Source organism: Eptesicus fuscus, chromosome 4, assembly GCF_027574615.1.
Source record: "Eptesicus fuscus isolate TK198812 chromosome 4, DD_ASM_mEF_20220401, whole genome shotgun sequence".
NCBI classification, from domain to species: domain Eukaryota; kingdom Metazoa; phylum Chordata; class Mammalia; order Chiroptera; family Vespertilionidae; genus Eptesicus; species Eptesicus fuscus.
In genome coordinates this window covers 11583727-11605872 of record NC_072476.1, presented here as the reverse complement: position 1 = coordinate 11605872, position 22146 = coordinate 11583727, and the positions used below count along the sequence as shown (strand labels likewise).

The following is a 22146-nucleotide window of genomic DNA, read 5'->3' as shown; positions in this document are numbered from 1 at the left end:
TATTTTTCTTTTGTAATATATGGCTATTTTTTCATTTAAACGGAAAATTGTTTTTTTCTTTTAAATGGAAAAACTCAATCATTTGTTTTTATTTATTATTTTTAAATGTAAGTATAGTTGGTATACAATATTATATTAGTTTCAGCTGTACAATATAATGATTTGCCATTTACATACCTTACAATGTGACCAACACAGTAAGTCTAGTAATCATGTCACCCTGTGAACTAATCACAATATTATTGACTATATTCCTCTTCACCCTTTTCACTCATCCCCCAGCCCCTCCTATCTGGCAACCATCAGTTCGATTTCTATGAATGTTTTTGTTTTGTTTTGTTTATTCGTTTGTTTTCTTTTTTTTAGATTCCACATATAAGTGAAATCATATGGTATTTATCTTTCTCTGTCTGCCTTATTTCACTTAGCATAATATCCTCTAGGTCCTTCCATATAATCTAATAATAGACAAATATGCAAATTGACCACACCTCCGACACACCCACAAGCCACGCCCACCATCCAATCAGAGCGAGTATGCAAATTAACCCAAACCAAGATGGCTACAGCCACAGAGAGCAAGGTTTCCTAGGTAACAGAGGAGGCCAAGCTCTCCGCCTGCCATTTCCAGGCCTAAGCCTCCACTCAAGCTACAAAGTTTCAATTATAGAAGGTAAACAAATTCAAACAAATGGCGGCAGAATGGAGCTTGAGAGAGCAGGCCAGGGTTGCCGCCAGCAACAGGAGAAGCAAAGCTTTCCACACACCCTGGCTGGGCTCACCTGCTTAAGGCAACAAAGTTTCAATTATAACCCCAACACAATGGCTGCGGCCTCGGAGGGAGCCCCAGGCTTGGCTTGGCTCCTCTCCAGGCTACAAAGTTTCAATTGTAGAAGGAAAATAAATTCCAGATACCAGGGCCTCCGCTTGGGTTACCAGGGGGCGTGGCCGGCCTGCAAACCACCACAGGCCCCTCGCTCAGGCCGCCCCCGCCCCAAGGGAACCCTACCCTGATCAGGGACGCCCTTCAGGGCAAACCAGCTGGCCCCCACCCCTGTACCAGGCCTCTATCCTATCTAATAAAATAATAATATGCAGATTGATCATCACTGCAACACACAATATAGCTGCCCCCATGTGGTCAAAGATCCTGCCCCCATGTAGACACAAAATGGCCACCACAAGATGGCCAGCAGGAGAGGGCAGTTGGGAGGCACCCGGCCTGCAAGGGAGGGCAGTTGTGAGGGATCGGCCCTGCAAGGGAGGGCAGTTGAGAGGGACCAGGCCTGCAAGAAAGGGCAGTTGGAGGTGATCAACCCTCCAGGAGAGGGCAGTTAGGAGTGACCAGGCCGGCAGAGGAGGGAAGTTGGGGGCAAACAGGCTGGCAGGGGAGCTGTTAGGTATCAATCAGGCTGGCAGCGGAGTGGTTAGGGGGTGATCAGGCTGGCAGGCAGAAGCGGTTAGGGCCAATCAGGAAGGCAGGCAGGAAAGCAGTTGGGAGCCAGCAGTCCTGGATTGTGAGAGGGATGTCCGACTGCCCGTTTAGGCCCGATCCCACTGGATCGGGCAGTCGGACATCCCTCAAAGGGTCTCATATTGGAGAGGGTACAGGCTGGGCTGAGGGAGAACCCCCCTCCATGCACGAATTTCATGCACCGGGCCTCTAGTATATATATAAAATCTTCTTTATCTATTCATCTATCAATGGACACCTAGGTTGCTCCCATACTTGACTATTATAAATAGTGCTACAATGAACATAGGGGTGCATATACCTTTTCAAGTTAGGGTTTTTGTCTTCTTCAGGTAAATACCCAGAAATGCTGTGTTATTTGGCAGCTTTATTGTTTCTTGAGGAACTGCCACACTGTTTTCCATAGTGGCTACACAAATTTTCAGTTCCACCAAAAGTGCACAAGTGTTCTTTTTCTCCACAACTTTGCCAACACTTTATTTGTTGACTTTTCCATAATAGCCATTCTGACAGGTGTGAGGTAGTATCTCATTATGGTTTTGATTTTCATTTCCCTGATGATTAATGATGTTGAGCATCTTTGCATGACTGTTGGCCAAACTGTATGTCTTCTTTGGAGAAATGTCTCTTTAAGTCCTCTGCCATTTTTTTTATTGGATTATTTACTTTTTATTATTGAGTTGTATGAGAAGCTCAATAATTTAAATAGTGCCTCAGTGGACAGTAGTTGGTGACAAATTAAATGGATTTAGTTGTTGGATCTTAACTTATTTGCCCCCGTGTAATTCTCTATTAACAGAAATTATAAGTCATTAGACTAAAAAGATTTCCAAATGGTAGTAATTAAAAACATGAAGAATTGTTGCCATTTGTGACAACATGGATGGACCTAGAGGGTATTATGCTAAGTGAAATAAGTCAGAGAAAGATAAATACCATATGATTTCACTTACATGTGGAATCTAAAAACAAAATAAACAAACAAAACAGAAATAAACTCATAGATATAGAGAACATTTTGATAGTTGCCAGGTGGGAAGGTGTTGAAGGAATGGGTGAAAAAGAGGAAGGTATTAACATGTACAAATTGCCAGTTATAAAAACAGTCACAGAAATGTAAAGTACAGCATAAGAAATATAGTCAATAATCCTATATAATAAAAATCTAATATGCTAAGTGTCTGACTGTTCATTCGACTGTTTGACCAGTCTCTGTGACATTCACTGACCACTAGGGGGCAGATGCTCCGACTGGTAGGTTAGCTTGTTGCTGGGAGTCTAGCCGATTAGGACTGGAATAGATGGGCCGGACACATCCTGGAGCCCTCCCGTGGTCCCTCCCTGGCTGGTCCCGATCAGGCTGAAGGGCTGGACACGCCCTGGACAAATCTGTGCACGGGGCCTCTAGTGTTCTTATATGTATGGTGCTACGTATGGTGCCAAATGGGTACCAGATTTATCAAGGTGATCACTTCATAAGGTATATAAATGTCTAATCACTATGTTGTACACCTGAAACTAGTATAATATATATCAGCTATAATTTTAAAAAATGAAGAGCTGGCAAATGTTTTGTCATGTTCACATAAGTCCAATAGTTAGCACATCTAATTAGACATGCAGTCTATATTTACATCTGAAATGATATAAATAGTATCATCAGGAAAATGTCTTATTGATCTAGTAGCCTGGCCTTCCCTAACACTCCTCCAGCAAGTCACCAGGGTTCACATCTATTACCTGCCCTCTTCTAAAAGTCCTCTCAGCAATTGTGCATCCGTGCACTTTCTTCTTTTAATAGATAGAATTACAGTCACATGCAGTATAAGAAATAATTCAGAGATTCCTGACTTGTGGCTCAGCACATGCCCACATTTTGGGTTCAATCCCTGGTTGGGGCACATGCAGGAGGCAGCCCATCTCTCTCTCTCTCTCTCTCCCCTCTCCCTTCCTCTCTCTCTAAAAATAGATCAATAAAATCATCTATATATATAAAAGCCTAAGCAACTGTTACGACCAGTCGACCAGTCACTATGATGTGCACTGACCACCAGGGGCAGATGCTCAATGCTGGAGCTGCCCCCTGGTGGTCAGTGCACTCCTACAGCCAACCTCCCCCGGCCAGCCAACCTCCTGCAGCCCCTCCCCTCCAAGCTGGCCACCCTGATCTGGACTGGGCAAGATGCCCCGATGGGCCCTGATTGCCAGCCAGGCTGAGGGACCCCACACGTGCATGAATTCATGCACTGGGCCTCTACTGTGTGTGTGTGTGTGTGTGTGTGTGTGTGTGTGTGTGTGTGTTTAAAGAAATAATTTAGCTCAGCTGGCATGGCTCAGTGGTTGAGCATAGACCTATGAACCAAGAGGTTCAATTCCGGGTCAGGGCGCATGCCCGGGTTGAAGGCTTGATCCCCAGTGTGGGGTGTGCAGGCAATCAATGATTCTCTTTCATCATTGATGTTTCTATCTCTCTCTCCCTCTCCCTGTCGCTCTGAAATCAATAAAGAGATATTGAAAAACAAAACAAAACACGGCAAAAATCCATCAAGATTATAAAAGCAAACTAAGTTGTGAGTCTATAGCACATGTAGGCAGTTAGTCAAGTATAGCAATTCAAACTGGCCTGCATTCATTCAAAACAAGTTCCCCCTTCAACCCTATTTTTACTTGAAATCTGCCTGAAGAAACAACAAACTGAAATTTGTTTTATGCACGAGTTAATACCACTGGTTCAGCAAATACAATTTAGTTTGCTTTGGGCAGGAGACTTTTTTTGTAACGTAAGAAATGCACTACAGAGAAAGAGGACAGATTTTTGCTTAGAGCAGGAGGCCCTTTATTATTGCTGCAGAAAACAAAAGCCTGGCTGAGTTGACGTTTTACATGCTCCTTTACGGAAATCTACACGACGTTTCTTGCTGGGTTTTTGTTTACTTAAACACTGTCAAGCTGTGAAAGAAAATGGCTGGAGGTGTGCTTTGTGTGAAAGGAGAGCAATGAAGTACCTGTAAGTTCCAAAAAATAATAATATCTCAAAAAAAAATTCAGAGAGATCCCTGCTACACTTGATCCACTTTTCCCCATCGGAACATTTTGCAAGACCACATCTAGCTTACTGAGGTGACACAGCTCACTATCTTATCCAGATTTCCCGAGTTTCACCTGCACTCATGTGTGTGTGTGTATTCATTCAGCTGCTATTCTTCTCTGTAGCAATGTCCTCTGCACGTCTGGCATGTTTCTTCAGAAAGGACCCCTAGCACCTTACTGTGCCACTGGTTCTCAGGGCCCGTACTGCTCTCTAGTCTGAAGGACATCCTCTGGAAGGAAAAAACGGGAACCACTCGCGCCCTAGTCTCCCCGTCTCCCCTCTCACCACTGGGACTGGAAAGGGACCTCCCGGCCCTCGGGGATGTGAGGGAACGGGGCGGGGCAGGGGGCGGGGCTGGCGCGGAGCCTGGGCGTGGGCGGAGCCTGGGCGTGGGCGGGGCCGGAGACGTGTGAACGGGGCGGGGCCGGCGCGGAGCCTGGGCGTGGGCGGAGCCTGGGCGTGGGCGGGGCCGGAGACGTGTGAGCGGGGCGGGGCCAGCGCTAACGGTCGCCCGGCGGTTCTACCTCAGCGGAGGTGGTGCCAAGAGAGCGCGGGCGGAGCGTGCTGTGGAGAAGCTGCGAGCGCTGGCCGGCGGGCGAGGCGGCGGGGCGGGGCGGGGCTGTGAGTGGCGGGCGGCGGTCAGGGAGCGAGGAGCGGCCAGGCACTGGAGCGCTGCCGGGAGCGGCGGGCGCGGACTGCTGAGGTGAAGCTTGGCCCCCTGGCGGCGGCGGGCGGCGGGCTGTCGGCCGGTCCTGAGGGCTGGGCTCCGGGCCGCGGCGTCCGTGGAGGGGGCGGCCTTCTTCCGGCTGCCGCGGGCTGGGCAGGGTGGTCGCGAAGGCGAGGCCGACCCTCGGCTCACCCGTGGCCCCGCACTGCCGACAGCCGGCGATTGCGGGGTGTGGGACACGGCGTCTGTGAAGCAGACTTACGGAGTCTCCCACAGGCGGAGCCCGAGGGCAGTGTCACCTCGAACGCGCGTGTCCTGTGGAACCGGGTGGAACGCGTCGGTGCGCGTAGAATGGCTGGCTGTGCGCCCCCAGACGCGCCCGTGTCCTCGGCGCAGAACAGGCGCGCGTTCCACACGGACTCCAGAGGCCGTGGTCGCTCACGTTAGGGCTCCTCCTCCGGGTTGGACATTGTCGGGTCTGACGGGTGCGACAGGACACGTGTCCCCGGTGAGAGGACCCACCGAGCGGTTCCACGGCCCTAGAAATCCTGCTCCCACCCCCGCCCGCCCTCCCTCGACCCCTGGCCACCCCCGTCTTGTGCCGGCCCCACAGTTGTGCCTTTTCCGGGATGTCACAGAGTTGGAATCACCAGAATACATTTTCAAACTCGGACTGGACGCACAGGGAGTGTCGCACGTCACGGGGGTTTTAAAGGGACTGCAGTTGAGGTCCCCAGAGGTGCGGGGACCGAGCTATGAGGTGCGATCGTGTGAGGAGGGCGTGGAATGATAGACTTTAGGACAGTGATGGCGAACCTATGACACGCGAGTCAGCACTGACACGCGTAGCCATTTCTGATGACACGGGACAGTGTTGCTGATGAATGGTGTAATCTCGGGGTTACCATAGCAAGCTCTTTATTTCATGTTAACGTTATGTTTATCAAAATGTCCAGGTAAAGAAGCAACTTGTCTTTTTTTGGGGGGGGCGGGGAGGGGCGGACAGACACTAAAGTAGTATCACCATATATTTTGAATAATAGTAGAAATTAGAGGAACTTCAAAGAGTTCATATGATAAGTCAATGATCAGACCACTAAGAGACCCTAAGGGGTAAAAATTTGGAGAACTCAGTATGTATGTGGGTAGTGTTTTTTTTACATAATCCAGGTATTGAATAGTTCAACCTCTCCAACTTCAAGTGTCTTGCACTTCACAGACTCTCAGTAATGTTTGTTGAGTAGATGGGTGAATGAATGAATCTGTCAAGGTTTGGCAAGTATTTCAGAGACTGAAATTGCACAGTGAGCCAGATCAGACCACACCAAAGAATGAGTAGGAAACTTAACACTGCTTAATATCCCGGTTGGTTTTGCTGGCACCCAAATGTCTTGAATACAGAAATTGTTACATTGGATAAGAATGAAAAGCAGTGTTCTTACCTGTTGAGAGTCTGTGAACTTCTAGGCACCTTATGTCCATTATTTCTAATTCTCAGACTAACCCTGTGGGGCAGATACAATCCACATTTTATGGATGAGGAAATTAACGTTCAGTAGTGGCAAAACACTTGACTACAAACTAGTGGCACTGAAATTCAAAATCATATTTGACTAATATCACAGGCTCCCTGAAACTCGTGTTATGGGCATAACCTGTGGGTGAGGACATCCACAGTTAAAGAGGCCATGTATTATGAAGTGAAGTTGAGTAAATCTGCTAATTTGGTGTAGTTGACAATTTTACTACAGTAAAACCTATTTCAGTGGTAACACCAAGGGACAAGCCATCATTTCATTTATTTGATATTTATTGAATGCCTTTTATGTGCAACATAGCATTGAATTATACACATAAAATGTTAGACGCCACATCTGCCCTCATGGAGCTTACCATCTAGAGGTGAGGTTAAAGTCACTGCCCATGCCCGCACACACACAGTGTAATCAAATGCATGATTTGAGGTATTTACAATAGAGTTTTGCTATATTTTTAAAAGTGGGCTTTATGCTAATATTTAAATCCATAAATGTCCCATTGAATCATCTCTTACCTGAAACTCTACATTTCAGGGTGCTTAAAAATTGTATATTATACATTTTTGGAGTGTAAATTTAAAAACTGAAGCCTAACCTGTACATTCAAAACTATAAAAGGACATTTTGGAACATGTTTTTTACAGGTTGAATCTGTATTAACTTACATTTCACTGTTGTAATAAAACCTTTTCTCTAAGAATGAGTAAACTATATTTGAGCACTTTTTTAATCTGGGAATTGTTTATAGTTTATTTCATTTATTTAATTTATGCACCTAAATTATGTTTTCTAAAATGCAGATAAAAGAATGGCAAACTTCTTTGCATTGAAGAACTTCACTACACTCTCAGATCTGCATCCAAATATGGCTAATTTGGTAGGCTACAATGACATAGTGGTTTGGTTGTTCTATAAGGAAATTTTCTGTGGTAATATATTGATTCTTTTGACACATGCTTGTATATTTGACAAGTACATAGGTATTCATTGCATTTGTATAACTGCTTTACATTAAGTACCCCTAAATGTTTTTGTATTTATGCCATCTAAATGAAAATTAATATCTCTTTTGTCTACAGAGTAAGAGATTGTATATATGACTAGTGATTGTTCAAAATGATCTGAAGTTTATTTTAATTATTTAATAACTACTCAAGTTTAGCATTGTACAATTAAAACATTTTTGTTCAGCCCTAACTGGTTTGGCTCAGTCGGCCTGCGGACTGAAGGGTCCCAGGTTAGATTCTGGTCAAGGGCATGTACCTTGGTTGCAGGCACATCTCCCAGTAGGGGGTGTGCAGGAGGCAGCTGATCGATATTTCTCTCTCATTGATGTTTCTAACTCTCTATCCCTCTCCCTTCCCCTCTGTACAAAAAATCAATAAAATATATTAAAACATTTTTTTGTTCAGCAGCATCTATTCTCTAATCAAAATATCTAAGTTATAGACTTAAATACTTGCCATTATGCTGCTTTTATGACATAAAGATACACAACAGGTGTATTTCTGAAATGATTATGTGAAAATTGATTTGGGGGGGGAAGGTTTATGGGGGAATTCAATAATTTCAAATATAACAAGACTCTTATTTATTTAGAGGAAAGCTAGGTAGAATCATTTTATATGGTGAATTTATTGTAAAGCAATTATCATAGTCCCTTACCTTTCTTGCTCCTGAGCAGTCTATTATTTCCATTTGGCATTTGCAAATCTGATTTCTTAAAATAGGATAAATTTATATGTAACTTTATAGTTTGCAATTCAAAGTTTATTGATGTTAAAAATAATTATTGCTGTTATAGGTTTTTTTTGAATGGTAAACTATTTGCTAATTGCCTCATCAGTTAGGAAGTTTTACTCAATATTTCTATTAGTTGTGTTTTTCCAACAAAATTCAGTGAGATCTGAAAGCTTATGGAATTTAAGAAATAATAGCAGTGTGTATAAATGTAATAAGACTAATTGCTCAGCTAGGATATAGCAATCTTAAAAGCTTGAATGTATTTTATTTATTTATTTTTATTGATTTCGGAGAGGAAGGGAAAGGGAAAGAGAGAAACATCAATGATAAGAGAGAATCATTGATTGGCTGCCTTTTGTATGTTCCACACTGGGGATCGAGCCTGAAACTCCTGCATATGCCCTGACTGGGAATCAAACCATGACCTCCTAGTTCATAGGTGGACACTCAACCACTGAGCCACATTAAAATTTGAATGTATTTTAAATGCAACAGATTATTATAAGGTTAAAATCAGTTGCTAGATTAATAATATAAATTTAGGTTTATCCTTTCAGAAAAAGCTAATTGTTTTTATTTCTCAAAGCACTTTAAAATATATGTATATTTTATTGATTTCAGAGAGGAAGGGAGAGGGAGAGAGAAATAGAAACATCAATGATGAGAGAGAATCATTGATTGGCTGCCTCCTGCACGCCCCCTACTGGGGATCGAGCCCCACAACCCGGGCATGTGCCCTTGACCGGAATCGAACCTGGGACCCTTCAGTCTGCAGGTCAATGCTCTATCCACTGAGCCAAACTGGCTAGGGCTCAAAACACTTTTTAATATTTAATTTTTCTTTGGTAGTCACTAAAGAGAACATTAAAAAGGTTAAAGAGATGTTAATATCTTTAAGGTTTAAGATCTAGGACTTTAGAGCTTAGATTTATTAGCAACAATATACTACAAGTTCTGTTGCAATCTAATTTATATTACTGTTCAGCATGTTTGGATTAAGAAGCTAAGCAATTTTATGTGGATTGTTAGAAAACCCTATATAAAAGAAAGCTTTGAAGTCCATGGCAAATTAAATTGCATTATACATGTGCTTTGAATGAATTCAGTAAGGATTGATAGCATAGGGCAGTTACTGTACTCTACCTAGTGATTGAAAATAAAGTAGAAACATGCTAAGTATTAAATGATTATATTTGTAATAGTAGTTAACTATGTTATTGCTTTGTACTATTCCTTGTAGAATTGAACACTTATGAACTTATTTTAGAAGTTTGTCTGGAATAAATACATTTAAGTGGTTCCTAGTAAAAAATGTTTGTTAGAGCCAGTAAAATATAACAAGTCCATGAAATTAAATTTACCGTCTACATCTGTGTTTAATATTTGTTTTCTGTAACCTTTTTGTTTTTCAGAAAATAATCGGTATAGTTATTGGGAAAACAGATGTCAAAGGCTTTCCAGACAGAAAAAGCTGAGTTCTGTTTAACAGTTTGCTTCATTTTTCATCAATTGTGGCTTATGACTACAACAAAATGTATTTAGTAATTAAATTTCTCATGCCTGTTTAACTCCTTAAAAGCAATGGCCATGTTCTCTATTGTATGGTAAAGTACTCAATTTAAGGCTATGTGTGTGAGGACATTAAAATCACTTAAAATATTTTTATTGATTCCTGAAAGGAAGGGAGAGGGAGATAGAGAGAGAGAAACATCAATGATGAGAGAGAATCATTGATCAGCTGCCTCCTGCACGCCCCACCCTAGCTAGGGATCAAACCTGCACCCGGCATAAGCCCTGACGGGGAATGGAACCGTGACCTGATTCATAGGTCAATGCTCAACCACTGAACCATGCTGGCCAAGCTAAAACCATTTTTAATGATTTTATTTGATATTTCTCAAACACATATTTGAAAGCTTAGAGATACAATGCCCAAGTAGCTAGTTAAGTTGATCAACTTATTAATGTGTATCATGTGTATTTATTGAGTACCTCTACTGTGTTAAGTGCTGCATAAAGGTAACAAGAGGGCAATTGTAGTCTCATATCCTCTTCAGATATCATAGTGTCTGAGAGTCTAGACTTATAGCTAGATTGACTGAGCTCACTTAGTCACTGAGTGATCTGAAATGTGTCCTATTACAGCTGTGAAATCGAGATAAATAGAGCCGGTGTGAGAATTAAATGTAAGGGTGTATGACCCATAGTAACTATCACTTTCAGCCTAAGAGATACAAGAACACAGGTAAATCTCAAATAAGACAGAAAGGGATAAGAAAGAAGGTTTTGGAGCAGGGATATGTCATGATAGAGTAGTGTTGAAGGAGAGAAGTATGGCAGCAGTAGCTACATATTTACTCCAACAACCAGATAATTCAGTGAAAAATATTCATCTTTCATTTAGTTAACTTTAGCTTTAGTGGTCCTTATTGAGTTGCTTGAACTGTGTAAGAGTGTTAGGTCTATGGAAGCATAATCTGAGACTAAAATTGGATTTTTAAAAACAACTCGCCTTCTAACTTTTGTAGTTAACATGCAAAGTTACAATATAGAATGTCATATCTAGCAACTCATTACTATTAGCTTTAAAAGTGTCAATGGTGTTTATTAAAGGTTATAGTGTATTTCTATACAGCTTGAGGGAATTAGAGCTCTAGTAAGCCAGCCAATAATTCTGGAAGAAGACATTAATTTTGCTTGAATCATCTTAGTGATTGTGTTATTTGACTCATGGTAGAGTGATAGGCACCTTTATTTTTTTATTGTATATCATGTAATATTCTGTTATTATTTTTGAGGTAGAAAACAAAGATGTCATCTCCCACCCATACTTGTTTGTGTCTTCACTTTACTTAATTAATTAGATCAGAAATACCATTTGAGTAACTTGAAAAAGTTTAAATACCTGTTTTCTAAGCTTTACAAGGGATAATTTAAAATACATGAATTATATAGGGGGATAAACGGTGATGGAAAAATACATGAATTTTTATTTTTATTTTTATTTATTTTATTTTTTTTAATATATTTTATTGATTTTTTACAGAGAGGAAGAGAGAGGGATAGAGAGTTAGAAACATCGATGATAGAGGAACATCGATCAGCTGCCTCTTGCACAACCCCTACTGGGGATGTGCCCGCAACCAAGGTACATGCCCTTGACCGGAATCGAACCTGGGACCTTTCAGTCCACAGGCCGACGCTCTATCCACTGAGCCAAACCGGTTTCGGCATACATGAATTTTTAAAAGTCAATATTTAAATAGTAACTGAAATTACAACAATAAAATACCATTTTCACTTATCAGACTGTGAGGGTAGGGGACCACTTCTGTAGTGTTTGACTACTTTATATGATTATATGTACAGTATTCCTTTTTTGAAGAAAATGTGCTTATTGACTTTAAAAAACATTATACATATAACATATAAAATATAATATATTTTCATTAAAAATCAAGCAGTACAGAAGGTCATAGAGTTGAAAAGTAAAATTCTTCATTTAATCCCCAACTCTTCCTAGCCCAGTCCCCACCCCAAAGGTAACACTAATTACAGTTTCATAGATATCTATAATTTGTATATGTATGTTAGGTTGTGTTGTTTTTTTAATTAGCTAAAGCAATAAAGAATTTTTTTGAAGAGATGTACTTGCTGACCTCTAGTGGTATCATTTAGTAGCACACATTTGTTTTCAAATAATTTAGATTTGAATTTGACTTAGGTTAAAACAGTAATAGTAAGAGAGAAATGGAGGATCTAAGCTAATATCTGGATGATTCAAACCTATGTGTCATTTCCCTCCAAATATACAGGTAATTGGGAAAAGGGAACAGAGGGGTTAGTAGTGAGATGATTATCTACTTTGGCAGCTTTGAAATTCATAAAAGCAAGTATAACTTATTACAGAATTTATATATGAAATAATATTTTATACCATGTCTTTGAGTATTATTATTATCATCAGAATTATATTTTTCAAAAGTATAATGAAACATTTCATTTGAAAAATAAAAGCATCGGTTTTCTCTTAGATATTGGGTCAGAAAGGTACACTTTCAGTTTCACCATTCGTGATTCACCAACGCATTTTATAAATGCAACATCCTGGGGCAATGAAGATTATATCAGATCACTTTCTGACAGCTTTAGGGTTGGTGAGTGTGGTAAGTTCGCATTGATTCTTAAATTGTATTTATTATAGTATTATTCCTTTGTTATGTTTGTGGTAACTACTCTGAGGGAGTCAAAATACAATACAGTAGTTGCCCTTATATACAGGGCTAAGTTCCAAGACCCCCAGTGAATGGATACCTGAAAATGCAGGTAGTACCAAATCACATACTATATGTATATATATGTGTGTGTGTGTGTGTGTGTGCGCGTGTGTGTGTATGTATGTGTGTGTGTGTGTATATATATATATATGTACATATATACATATATATATATAGTATTTTTTCCTGTACACATAGACCTGTGATAAAATTTAACATAAATTAGGTACATAAGAGATTAACAACAATAACTAATAATAAAATAGAACAATTACAACAATATACTGTAATAAAATTTATGTGAATGTGGTCTCTGTCTCTTAAAATATCTGATAACTGATCTGATCTGATAAAAGAGACAGCCACTAAGTGACTAATTGGTAGGGAGCGTCTGCAGCCTGGATACGAAGGGACCATTCACATCTCAGGGGGGATGGAGTGGGATGGCTGACCTCTAGTGGCTCGAGATTTCGTCATGCTATGCAGAACCACACACATTTTAAAGCTTATGAATTGTTTATTTCTGGAAATTTTCATTTAATATTTTCAGATTGCAGTTGACTGTAGGTAACTGAAACAGTGGAAAGTAAAACCATGAATAAGGGAGGACTATTGTAAGACAATTCATAATTCTCAAGAACCTTATCAGACAAAAAGTCAAGATTGAAGAACATAATACAAGGCATTCAGCATTATTACTTGAAACATACAAACGTAATAGTCACATATTTTACTAGGTAGCTTTATATCTGGTTTATTTCATATTTCAGTTTATATCAATCCCTATTGTTGCTAAAATAATTTAACATAATAGGGCTGCTAAATAGATTTTGATAAAAGATGATATTTTAATTTTTAATGGATTTTTGTTGTTGTTAATCCTCATCCAAGGATATTTTTTCCATTGATTTTTAGAGAGAGTGGAAGGAAGGGAGTGAGGGGGAGAGAGAGATCAATTGGTTGCCTCCCACATGTGCCCTATGGATGGGGGGCGTGATGTGGGATTGAACCTGCAACCCAGGTACCTGATCTTGACCTGGAATTTAACCTTCGACCCTTTGGTGTGAGGACTGACACTAACCACTAGCCACACTAGCCAGGGAAAATGTTTAATGGGTTTTAAGAAACTTTACTTTTAGTCTAAAATACCAAATCTTTTACCTTCTCTCCCCACCCCAATATCCCTCTGGCAGTACAGGGTAGTATAACAAAAAGAACAAGGACTTTGTAAGCACATAGATCCTAGTTCCAACCTTTTATGATTATATTATATGTTGATGGTGGTTGTGAGGTTGAATGAGATAAGGGATTTTAAAAGTATAAAGTCAATAATGAGTATAAATTTAAATAAGATTTTAGTGTGGTAGAGTGCAAAGATTACAGATTTTTTAATCAGAACAATTCTAATTCTAGCTCTACTACTTTCTAAATATAAAATCTCAAGAAAGTTATTTAACCTTTGTGAGCTTCAATTTTTTCATTTGTGAAAAGGGAATGATTGTGTTAGTAATTAGCAAAATAGAACACAAAAAGGTCTAATATGAGGAAATGGAAACCCTAAAATGTTAGCTCATATGCTTATTAAGTTAACTCAAATCAGATTTTGCATTGCTCTTTCTGCCCCACTATTATTTTCCAAGAGCAACTGTGCATTGGATGAAGATCAATTAAGTGTTTATAGAAGAGCATGCTGTAATCAAATCAAATATAGAAGGGCATCTTGTAATAGAATGCTCAGTGTAATTAATCGATAAAGTAATGTTAATGTGGGTCATATGTTGGGATTTAAGCACAAAGCATAAGAAATATCATCTGGGGTCAGTTGATGGTCATACTCCAGGATTCTGTTTCTCCCAGTGACACAAGAAAATGATTGGGAAGGATATTTAACACTAATTCAGTAATTAGAAATAACATTATAATGTTTATTATGTACACTTGTTTTTTATTTAGCCTGTTACTTTTTTATAATAGCATCATACTTTTTTTCCCCTCTGTTTTAGTGATAATTGAAAATCCCTTGATCCAAAGAAAGGAATTAGAAAGAGAAGAAAAATTCAGCCCTGAAACTCCTAGGTAAGTATTTAGCACAGATATCAATAAGCTTTGTGCTAGAATGATTATTATTAATGAGTTTTTGTGTGTCAAATGAGCAACTTACTAAAGGTAAGCTCAATTTGAAAATTAGGACTTTAATTCTCCCTCACAATGTTTATTTTATTATTCTTATTTTTAATCCTCACCTGAGGATATATTTTTTATATTGATTTTAGAGAGAGAGGGAGAGAGAGAGGGAGATTGATGTGAGAGAGAAACATCAATCAGTTGCCTTTGTACTTGCCCCAATAGGGGTGGGGGGAGGGGGTTGGATCAAACCTGAAACCTGGGCATGTGCTCTGACCAGGAATCAAACCTGTGACTTGGTGGTGCACGGGGATAACTCTTCAACCAACTGAGCCACACTGGTCAGGACACATAATGTTTATTATTATTATTATTATTATTATTAATCCTCACCCAAGAATATATTTTTCATTGATTTTCTTTAGAGAGAGTAGAAGGGAAGGAGTGGGGAGAGAGAGAGAGGAAGAGGCAGACAGAAAGAAACATCGACATGAGAGAGACACAGGGCCAGGGGTCCAACCTGCAACTGAGGTGTGTTGACCAACCAATAATTGAACCCAAGACCCTTCAGTCCGAAGTCAGATGCTCCAACCATAGAGCCAAACTGGCCAGGGCCACAATGTTTATTTTTTATTATGAAATAATTTACTTTGATATAGGGTCACATGAAAAAAATGACTTTGTTTTTAATACTTTGATTCTCATTCTTAGATTAAAAAAATTTTGACTCTAATCACATTAAAGCTGAACAATGAGAAGATAAATCTTGAAAGTCACATATGTATATTTTCATATCAAAGTATAACTCTACTCATATGCCTTAATATCTTAGTTCAAGTTCTCTTGAAGCAGAGCCTAGAGGAGGATTTTTGTGCAAATGATTTATTGAAGGTGAGCTCTCAGGAGCAGCCTTGTAAGGAAAGGGGGGTTGGGGCTGGTGTGGGAAGCTGAGCAAAGAGACAGGTTCAGGTGAAGCCCAGTCTCAGCCTGACTCATTTGCTCCTTCTCCTCTTTGAAGTGTCTGCTTGAATGTCACCTCCTTAGACCTTTCCCATCTACTCTGTAGTAGCCCTTCCAGTACATTACTAGGACTTCTCCCTTTGCTTTTTGTTATCATCAAAACCCCAATCACTATCTGAGATTATTTGATTAATTGCCATGTCTCCTCACACATGTGAACTCCATGAGATCAAAGGTCTTATCTATCTTCTTTTTTTTTTTAATATATTTTACTGATTTTTCACAGAGAGGAAGAGAGAGGGACAGAGAGTCAGAAACATCAATGAAAGAGAAACATCAATCAGCTGCCTCCTGCACACCTCCCACTGGGGATGTGCCCGCAACCAAGGCACATGCCCTTGACCGGAATCGAACCTGGGACCTTTCAGTCCCCAGGCCGACACTCTATCCACTGAGCCAAACCGGCCAGGGCCTTATCTATCTTCTTCACCCTCATGCCTAGACTATGGTCTGGCACAGAATAGGCTCATAGTAAATATTTATGGAATGAATGAATGAATGGAGGGAAGAGCATTCTTGGAAGAGGGAACAAACATGAAACCTCCTGATATTTACCAGAACAGTGAATAGTAGGTTGAATCATATGAAAATGGTAATGTTTGACTATTTTTTATCTAAAAATGTCAATTTCATAGCTAATAGTCTGATATGGTTGTTATAGGGCAAGGGCAGGAGAGAGGCAGGAGGAAAAGCTTGATAGAGAAGCAGAAACATTTCACAGACAGCTTTGCCCATTGTAACAACTTTATTCTTTGATGATGGCTACACAAAAGGTCTTTGAGATGGGAAATAATACACTGATATTTGTGGGTTAGGAAGATTACTTTGGTTACCATAGGAAAATACTGTAGGGGGAGACAGGGCCAAAGTTTGAGTGAGAAGTAATGAGGTAAATACCTAAAGCATTAGTGGGGGAAGGGGACTTAGGAGTTGATTGGCTGGAAGAGGAGTGCCTCAATTCAAGTTCAGTTGTTAATATTGTGCATCTACTTGATACAGAGAAACACAGGAGTAAGTGAAGCACAGTCCTTGATTTAAAGTCTGTAGGCAGGGTGGTCAGTGTTATAGAGATACAGATAACAAACATGGTATAGAGTGCTTTTATACCTTTGTTTCACAGAGAAGGAAACTGAAGCTAGAGTTTTGGGTAAGGTCAGACAACTGGTACGCTTAGCACTCAGGCACAAATTGGTCCTCAAAACATTTTCTTAATGAAAATATATTTCAGACAAAAATATCAAAAATATTTTACTACATTTTTAGTGTTTCTATGAGTAAAATGTATAAATTTTCTTAATCTAGTCTAAATTACAATAAAAAATAATTTAACTGTGAACCTGGAAGGATTTTTCTATTTAAAAATATCATTTAATAGTAACTTTTTGTGTGTGTTTACAATTTAGTGACTGTAAACTATTGCTCAGTGAAGATCACTCAACAGTGAAAGTTTGTTCCAGTTATGAAGTGGACACCAAGTTACTTTCTTTGATACACTTACCTGTTAAAGAATCTCGGGATTATTATTCACTGGGTGATATTGTTGCAAATGGACACAGTCTTGATGGGAGAATTATTAATGTGCTTGCAGCTGTGAAGTTGGTAAGTTTAAATCTCAACAAAGTTCAATTTGGCAGGGAAGTTCTATCACTTAATTTGTGTTTGGAAAGTAGTAACCAGCTGGAGTAAATATTCCTCTGTATCTTGATCCGTATTCAGTTGAATTAAGAAAATGATATCACTTCTCAGTAAAAGTTAAGTAGCATTTTATATGTGAATGAATAGCAACATAAAATCATATTTGAATGTTAAATGCAGCACACACTCATAAATGACCCACTAACTATATGAGAGCCTTTATACTTTGGTTAAAGATGCAAATGGAAAGGGTAAATTCATTGACTTGAAGATTTCAATGAAGTTAGTTAAAGGGGTATAAGTTGTATAAATCAAGGAATCAATTCTGGGCCTGTTTTCAGAGCTGTCCTGAGATGGGAGAGGGAGTGAGAATAGCCAACTGAACTGTAGTTGGGGCCTGGTGACCTACTGCACAGCATCATGTTGTGAAAAGCAGGGAAAGACAACACTCCATGGGGTTGTGGGAGTGTTTCACCATTTGTTACATCAGAATCTCCCTCTTAATTATTGCCCAAGTTTTGAACTCCGTTGGACAGACTAGAGTCACTTGGCAGGGACTAAGAGGTGTACCTTAAAATTAAAGTTTCACAATGCCCTAGCCAGTTTGGCTCAGTGGATAGAGCGTTGGCTTGCGAACTGAAAGGTCCCAGGTTCGATTCCAGTCAAGGGCACATACCCAGGTTGTGGGCTCAATCCCCAGTTGGGGGCTTGCAGGAGGCAGCTGATCAATGATTCTCTCTCATCATTGATGTTTCTATCTCTCTCTCCCTCTTCCTTCCTCTCTGAAATCAATAAAGATATATTTAAAAAAATAAAGTACACAAAGAAAATTAAAGGGGCAAGATCAGTTTATCTCAATGGAATGATGGTAGTCAAAAGACAAAAAAGAAAAAAAGGAAATGGATTTAGGTACTTGTAGTTAATGTTGTTAGTAATTGCTAATTGCTTTTCCGTATTAAATGACTAACCAATATGAGTGTCAACTATACCTGATGACAGGCCCTTGATGGCAGAGGCATATGTTTTTGTTCATCACTGTAGTTCCAGCCTAGCACAGTGCCAGCCACACAGTGAGCACTCAGTATAATCCAGGATGGAGGAATAAACACCTTACATGACAATGGTGAAAAGTAGGAGAAATCACTTCTTTGCAATTTAGATCCAATCTTACTTAAAAGCAGAATATGATCTCTCAGTTTCCCTACAACCCTATATAATGTCATTATATTACAACTTAGTAAGAATTTTCTAACATTCAGTATAAACATAAGCCAAAACCTACAACAGCTTTTTCCATGTATCTTCCCCTACCTCTACCCTATGAGTCTGGTATCTCTTCTATAGAATTACATTATTTCTTTTTTTCACTGCCTTACTTCTCTCATTTTGCTTCCATCCCTCCTACATTTATTTTCTTCACATTTTAATTAACCTGTTCTCTCTTCCTTCTTACCTCTGCTTAGGTCTCTTTACTTTAAAACTCTTTTTTGTACAATTTTCTTTTTTGTACAAGAGGCCTGTTGTGATATGGCAGGCCTCTTTCATACTCTGGCTGTCCTTTCCTCCAACTTTCTTTCTTGATAATGCTCTTCTGCTGGTAGCTGTGGGTCTTTCTTCAGCTCCTTCCTGTGGAGCTCAGCCCTGCTAATAGATGAAGTGGTGACAGTGGCATAGGGTGCAGCCAGTTGTTAGTCTGTTCTTGGAACATTGCTATGTGACTGTCAGAGGTGTCTGCTGTTCCATGTGAGAACCCCTGGGCCTCTGACAGAAGGGTCCCTGAATTCACCTTAATTTTCAAGATAGAAATGAGAGATGTATGAGAAAGTGCTTTGACACAGTGTGGATTGAATCAGACTGTGTCAAAGCACTTTCCCATACATCCCTCATTTGGTCCACACCACGTTGTCCTTTTGTAAAGGCACAAAGGAAGTATTGATATTCACACCTGCACTAGAGAGATGAGGACACTGAGACTCAGAGAGACTGAGTTCATTTAGCCACATGAATTCTGTGCCAGGCCCTGTACTAAGCCAGGGGGATACACAGATGTTGAAAATATACTTTCTATACTCAATGAGCCTACATAGATGCCACCCATGGGCTTGTCATGGAACATTTGTTCTGTTATGTTGAAAAGACCCCAAAATCTTAACTTAAAATACATATATTTGAACTTCTCTTCAAACTTTGCAACAACATCAGTTAAATACACCTAGCTTAGAGATAGATGCTATTTAAAATATATATATATATATATTTTATTAATTTTTTACAGAGAGGAAGGGAGAGGAATAGAGAGTTAGAAACATCAATGAGAGAGAGACATCGACCAGCTGCCTCCTGCACACCCCCTCTGGGGATGTGCCCACAACTAAGGTACATGCCCTTGACCTGAATCGAAACTGGGACCCTTCAGTCCACAAGCCGAGTTTCTATCCACTGAGCCAAACCAGTCAGGGCGAGAGATAGATGCTTTTAAATCATCTATATAATTCTATCTACGCTAATAAAAGAGAAACATGCAAATTGACCATCACTCTGCTATGCCCACCAGCCAATCAGAGTGATTATGCAAATTAACCCAACAAAGATGGCAGTTAATTTGCATACACAGATGCAGAGTGAAGACTCAAGACTGAAGAGTGAAGCATAGAAGGAAGAAGGAGGGAAAGTGGAAAGCGGGGCGATGGTGACAGCGGGAGGGAAAGCACGGGGCAGCAGCAGTGGTGGGAGGGAAAGCACGGGGCGGCGGTGGGAGGAAAAGTGCTGGGTGGCGGGGGTGGGAGGGAAAGCGTGGGTTGAGGGGCAGCGGCGGCAGGAGGGAAGGGAAAGCACAGGGTAGCAGCGGCGGGAGGGAAGCCTGCAGGAAGCCCTGTTCTTGCAGGAATCTTCCTGCAACAGGGCCTCTAGTATATAATAAAAGCCTAAGTGATCATTATGGTGGAACGACCAGAATGACTGGTCGCTATGATGTGCACGGACCACCAGGGGGCAGACGCTCAATGCAGGAGCTGCCCCCTGGTGGTCAGCGTGCTCCCACAGGGCGAGTGCTGCTCAGCCAGAAGCCAGGTTCACAGCTGGCAAGCGCAGTGGCGGTGGCAGGAGCCTCTCCCGCCTCCATGGCAGCGCTAAGGAGCAGCGAACTGAGCTGTAAGGAACAGCAAGCAGGTAGGTGGAAGGAGCAATGGGTCCCAGACTGCGAGAGGAATGTCGGCCGAGGGGTCCTAGCCTGCGAGAGGGCGCAGGCTGGGCTGAGGGACACCCCTCCTCCAGTGCACAAATTTCATGCACTAGGCCTCTATTTAAATATATATCAGTGGTTCTTGTATTTTGATGTTTCTTACTTGCTGTTTAAAGGGTAAACATCTGAGTATTTCCATCAACAAATATTTAGGTACCTGTACTATTATAGATGAAGAATAATGATTTCCTTCAATTTCTAAGGTTGGAGAGCCAAAATACTTTACAACTTCAGACCGAAGAAAAGGCCAGAGGTGTGAAGTTAAACTCTATGATGAGATGGAGTCTTCTTTTGCAATGATATGGTAACCTCCCATATCTGTTTCAAAACGTGAAATCCCTAGTATTATCAAGACATAACATTTTTATTTTATCAAAAATATGATGGATTTAATATCAGGAGAGGAATAATGATAGGAGAGAAATGATATTTTAAAAATAAACCTCACTCTTATATTTTGACTTATTACAGTCTGTGCTATAAGATTTACCTTAAAATGAGATCTTTAGATGACATGGGATTATTTAGATGGACTCACTGTGACTAGTGTATTATTGCACTGTCTTTTATTAAAAATGATGATTTATTAGGACCCATTGATAATGAACATGCCAGATTTTTCATAATTCCTTGGGTAGTACTCTGGAGCCAGACCATGGAAAGATGACAGAAAAACAAGTGTTGTCATCGGCTTGTTTCTGTGGGGTGCCTGGTGTGGGCACATGGGCAGGACTACATTCTGAAGTACTGTAGGGTATTACATGACATTGTTTAGACTCCAGATGCCTGGGTACCAAAAGGCGCTGAATTTGAAATGAGCCTTCAATCCATCAAGTGCCCTGAGCAGATTATCTACTGGGGCCCTCGCTTAATAGTCTGAAAGAGGGTCTTTAAAGTCTTTAGACTTGTAGTCACTCCGTTCCAAGTAGCCAGGAGTGACCTGAGTGATGGGAAAAGAAAGAATTGATGGAGCAGAAGTTGTTAAAGATTAATGGTATTGATGGAATGATTGATCATGTAGATGTTAAATGCTCTGTGAAATAGACAGTATAGCTGCAAAATACAGGAGAAACCAACATCTTTAACCCCATGGGGAATGGGTCACCCCAGCCCTAAGATATTTTTTGGTAAATAATGTTTACTGCCAGTTTTTTTCTAATGTAGTCAATTTTCATCACTTCTTCTTTTTTTTAATGTGCAGTTGGGATAATGAATCCATTCTACTTGCACAGAGCTGGGTGCCACGAGAAACAGGTATCATACTGCAATGATTGTATTCAATATTTGTCATTTTTTATTCTCCCATGTAATAATTTAAAAATGGCTTTTTCCCCAA

General features: G+C 40.3%; 1 protein-coding gene across 1 annotated transcript in view; it reads left to right on the top strand.

Moving 5' to 3' along the window:
• The first annotated feature begins 5095 nt into the window (after positions 1-5095).
• Positions 5096-22146, top strand: part of MEIOB (meiosis specific with OB-fold) — a 29096-nt gene continuing 12045 nt past the window's right edge. Inside the window, exons 1-8 of the mRNA XM_008146387.3 lie at positions 5096-5268; positions 7571-7647; positions 9926-9983; positions 12548-12679; positions 14794-14866; positions 17338-17533; positions 21014-21114; positions 22012-22064. Coding sequence (XP_008144609.1) covers positions 7579-7647; positions 9926-9983; positions 12548-12679; positions 14794-14866; positions 17338-17533; positions 21014-21114; positions 22012-22064 — 682 coding nt within the window. The 5' untranslated portion in view covers positions 5096-5268; positions 7571-7578. The remainder of the gene's footprint in view (positions 5269-7570; positions 7648-9925; positions 9984-12547; positions 12680-14793; positions 14867-17337; positions 17534-21013; positions 21115-22011; positions 22065-22146) is intronic.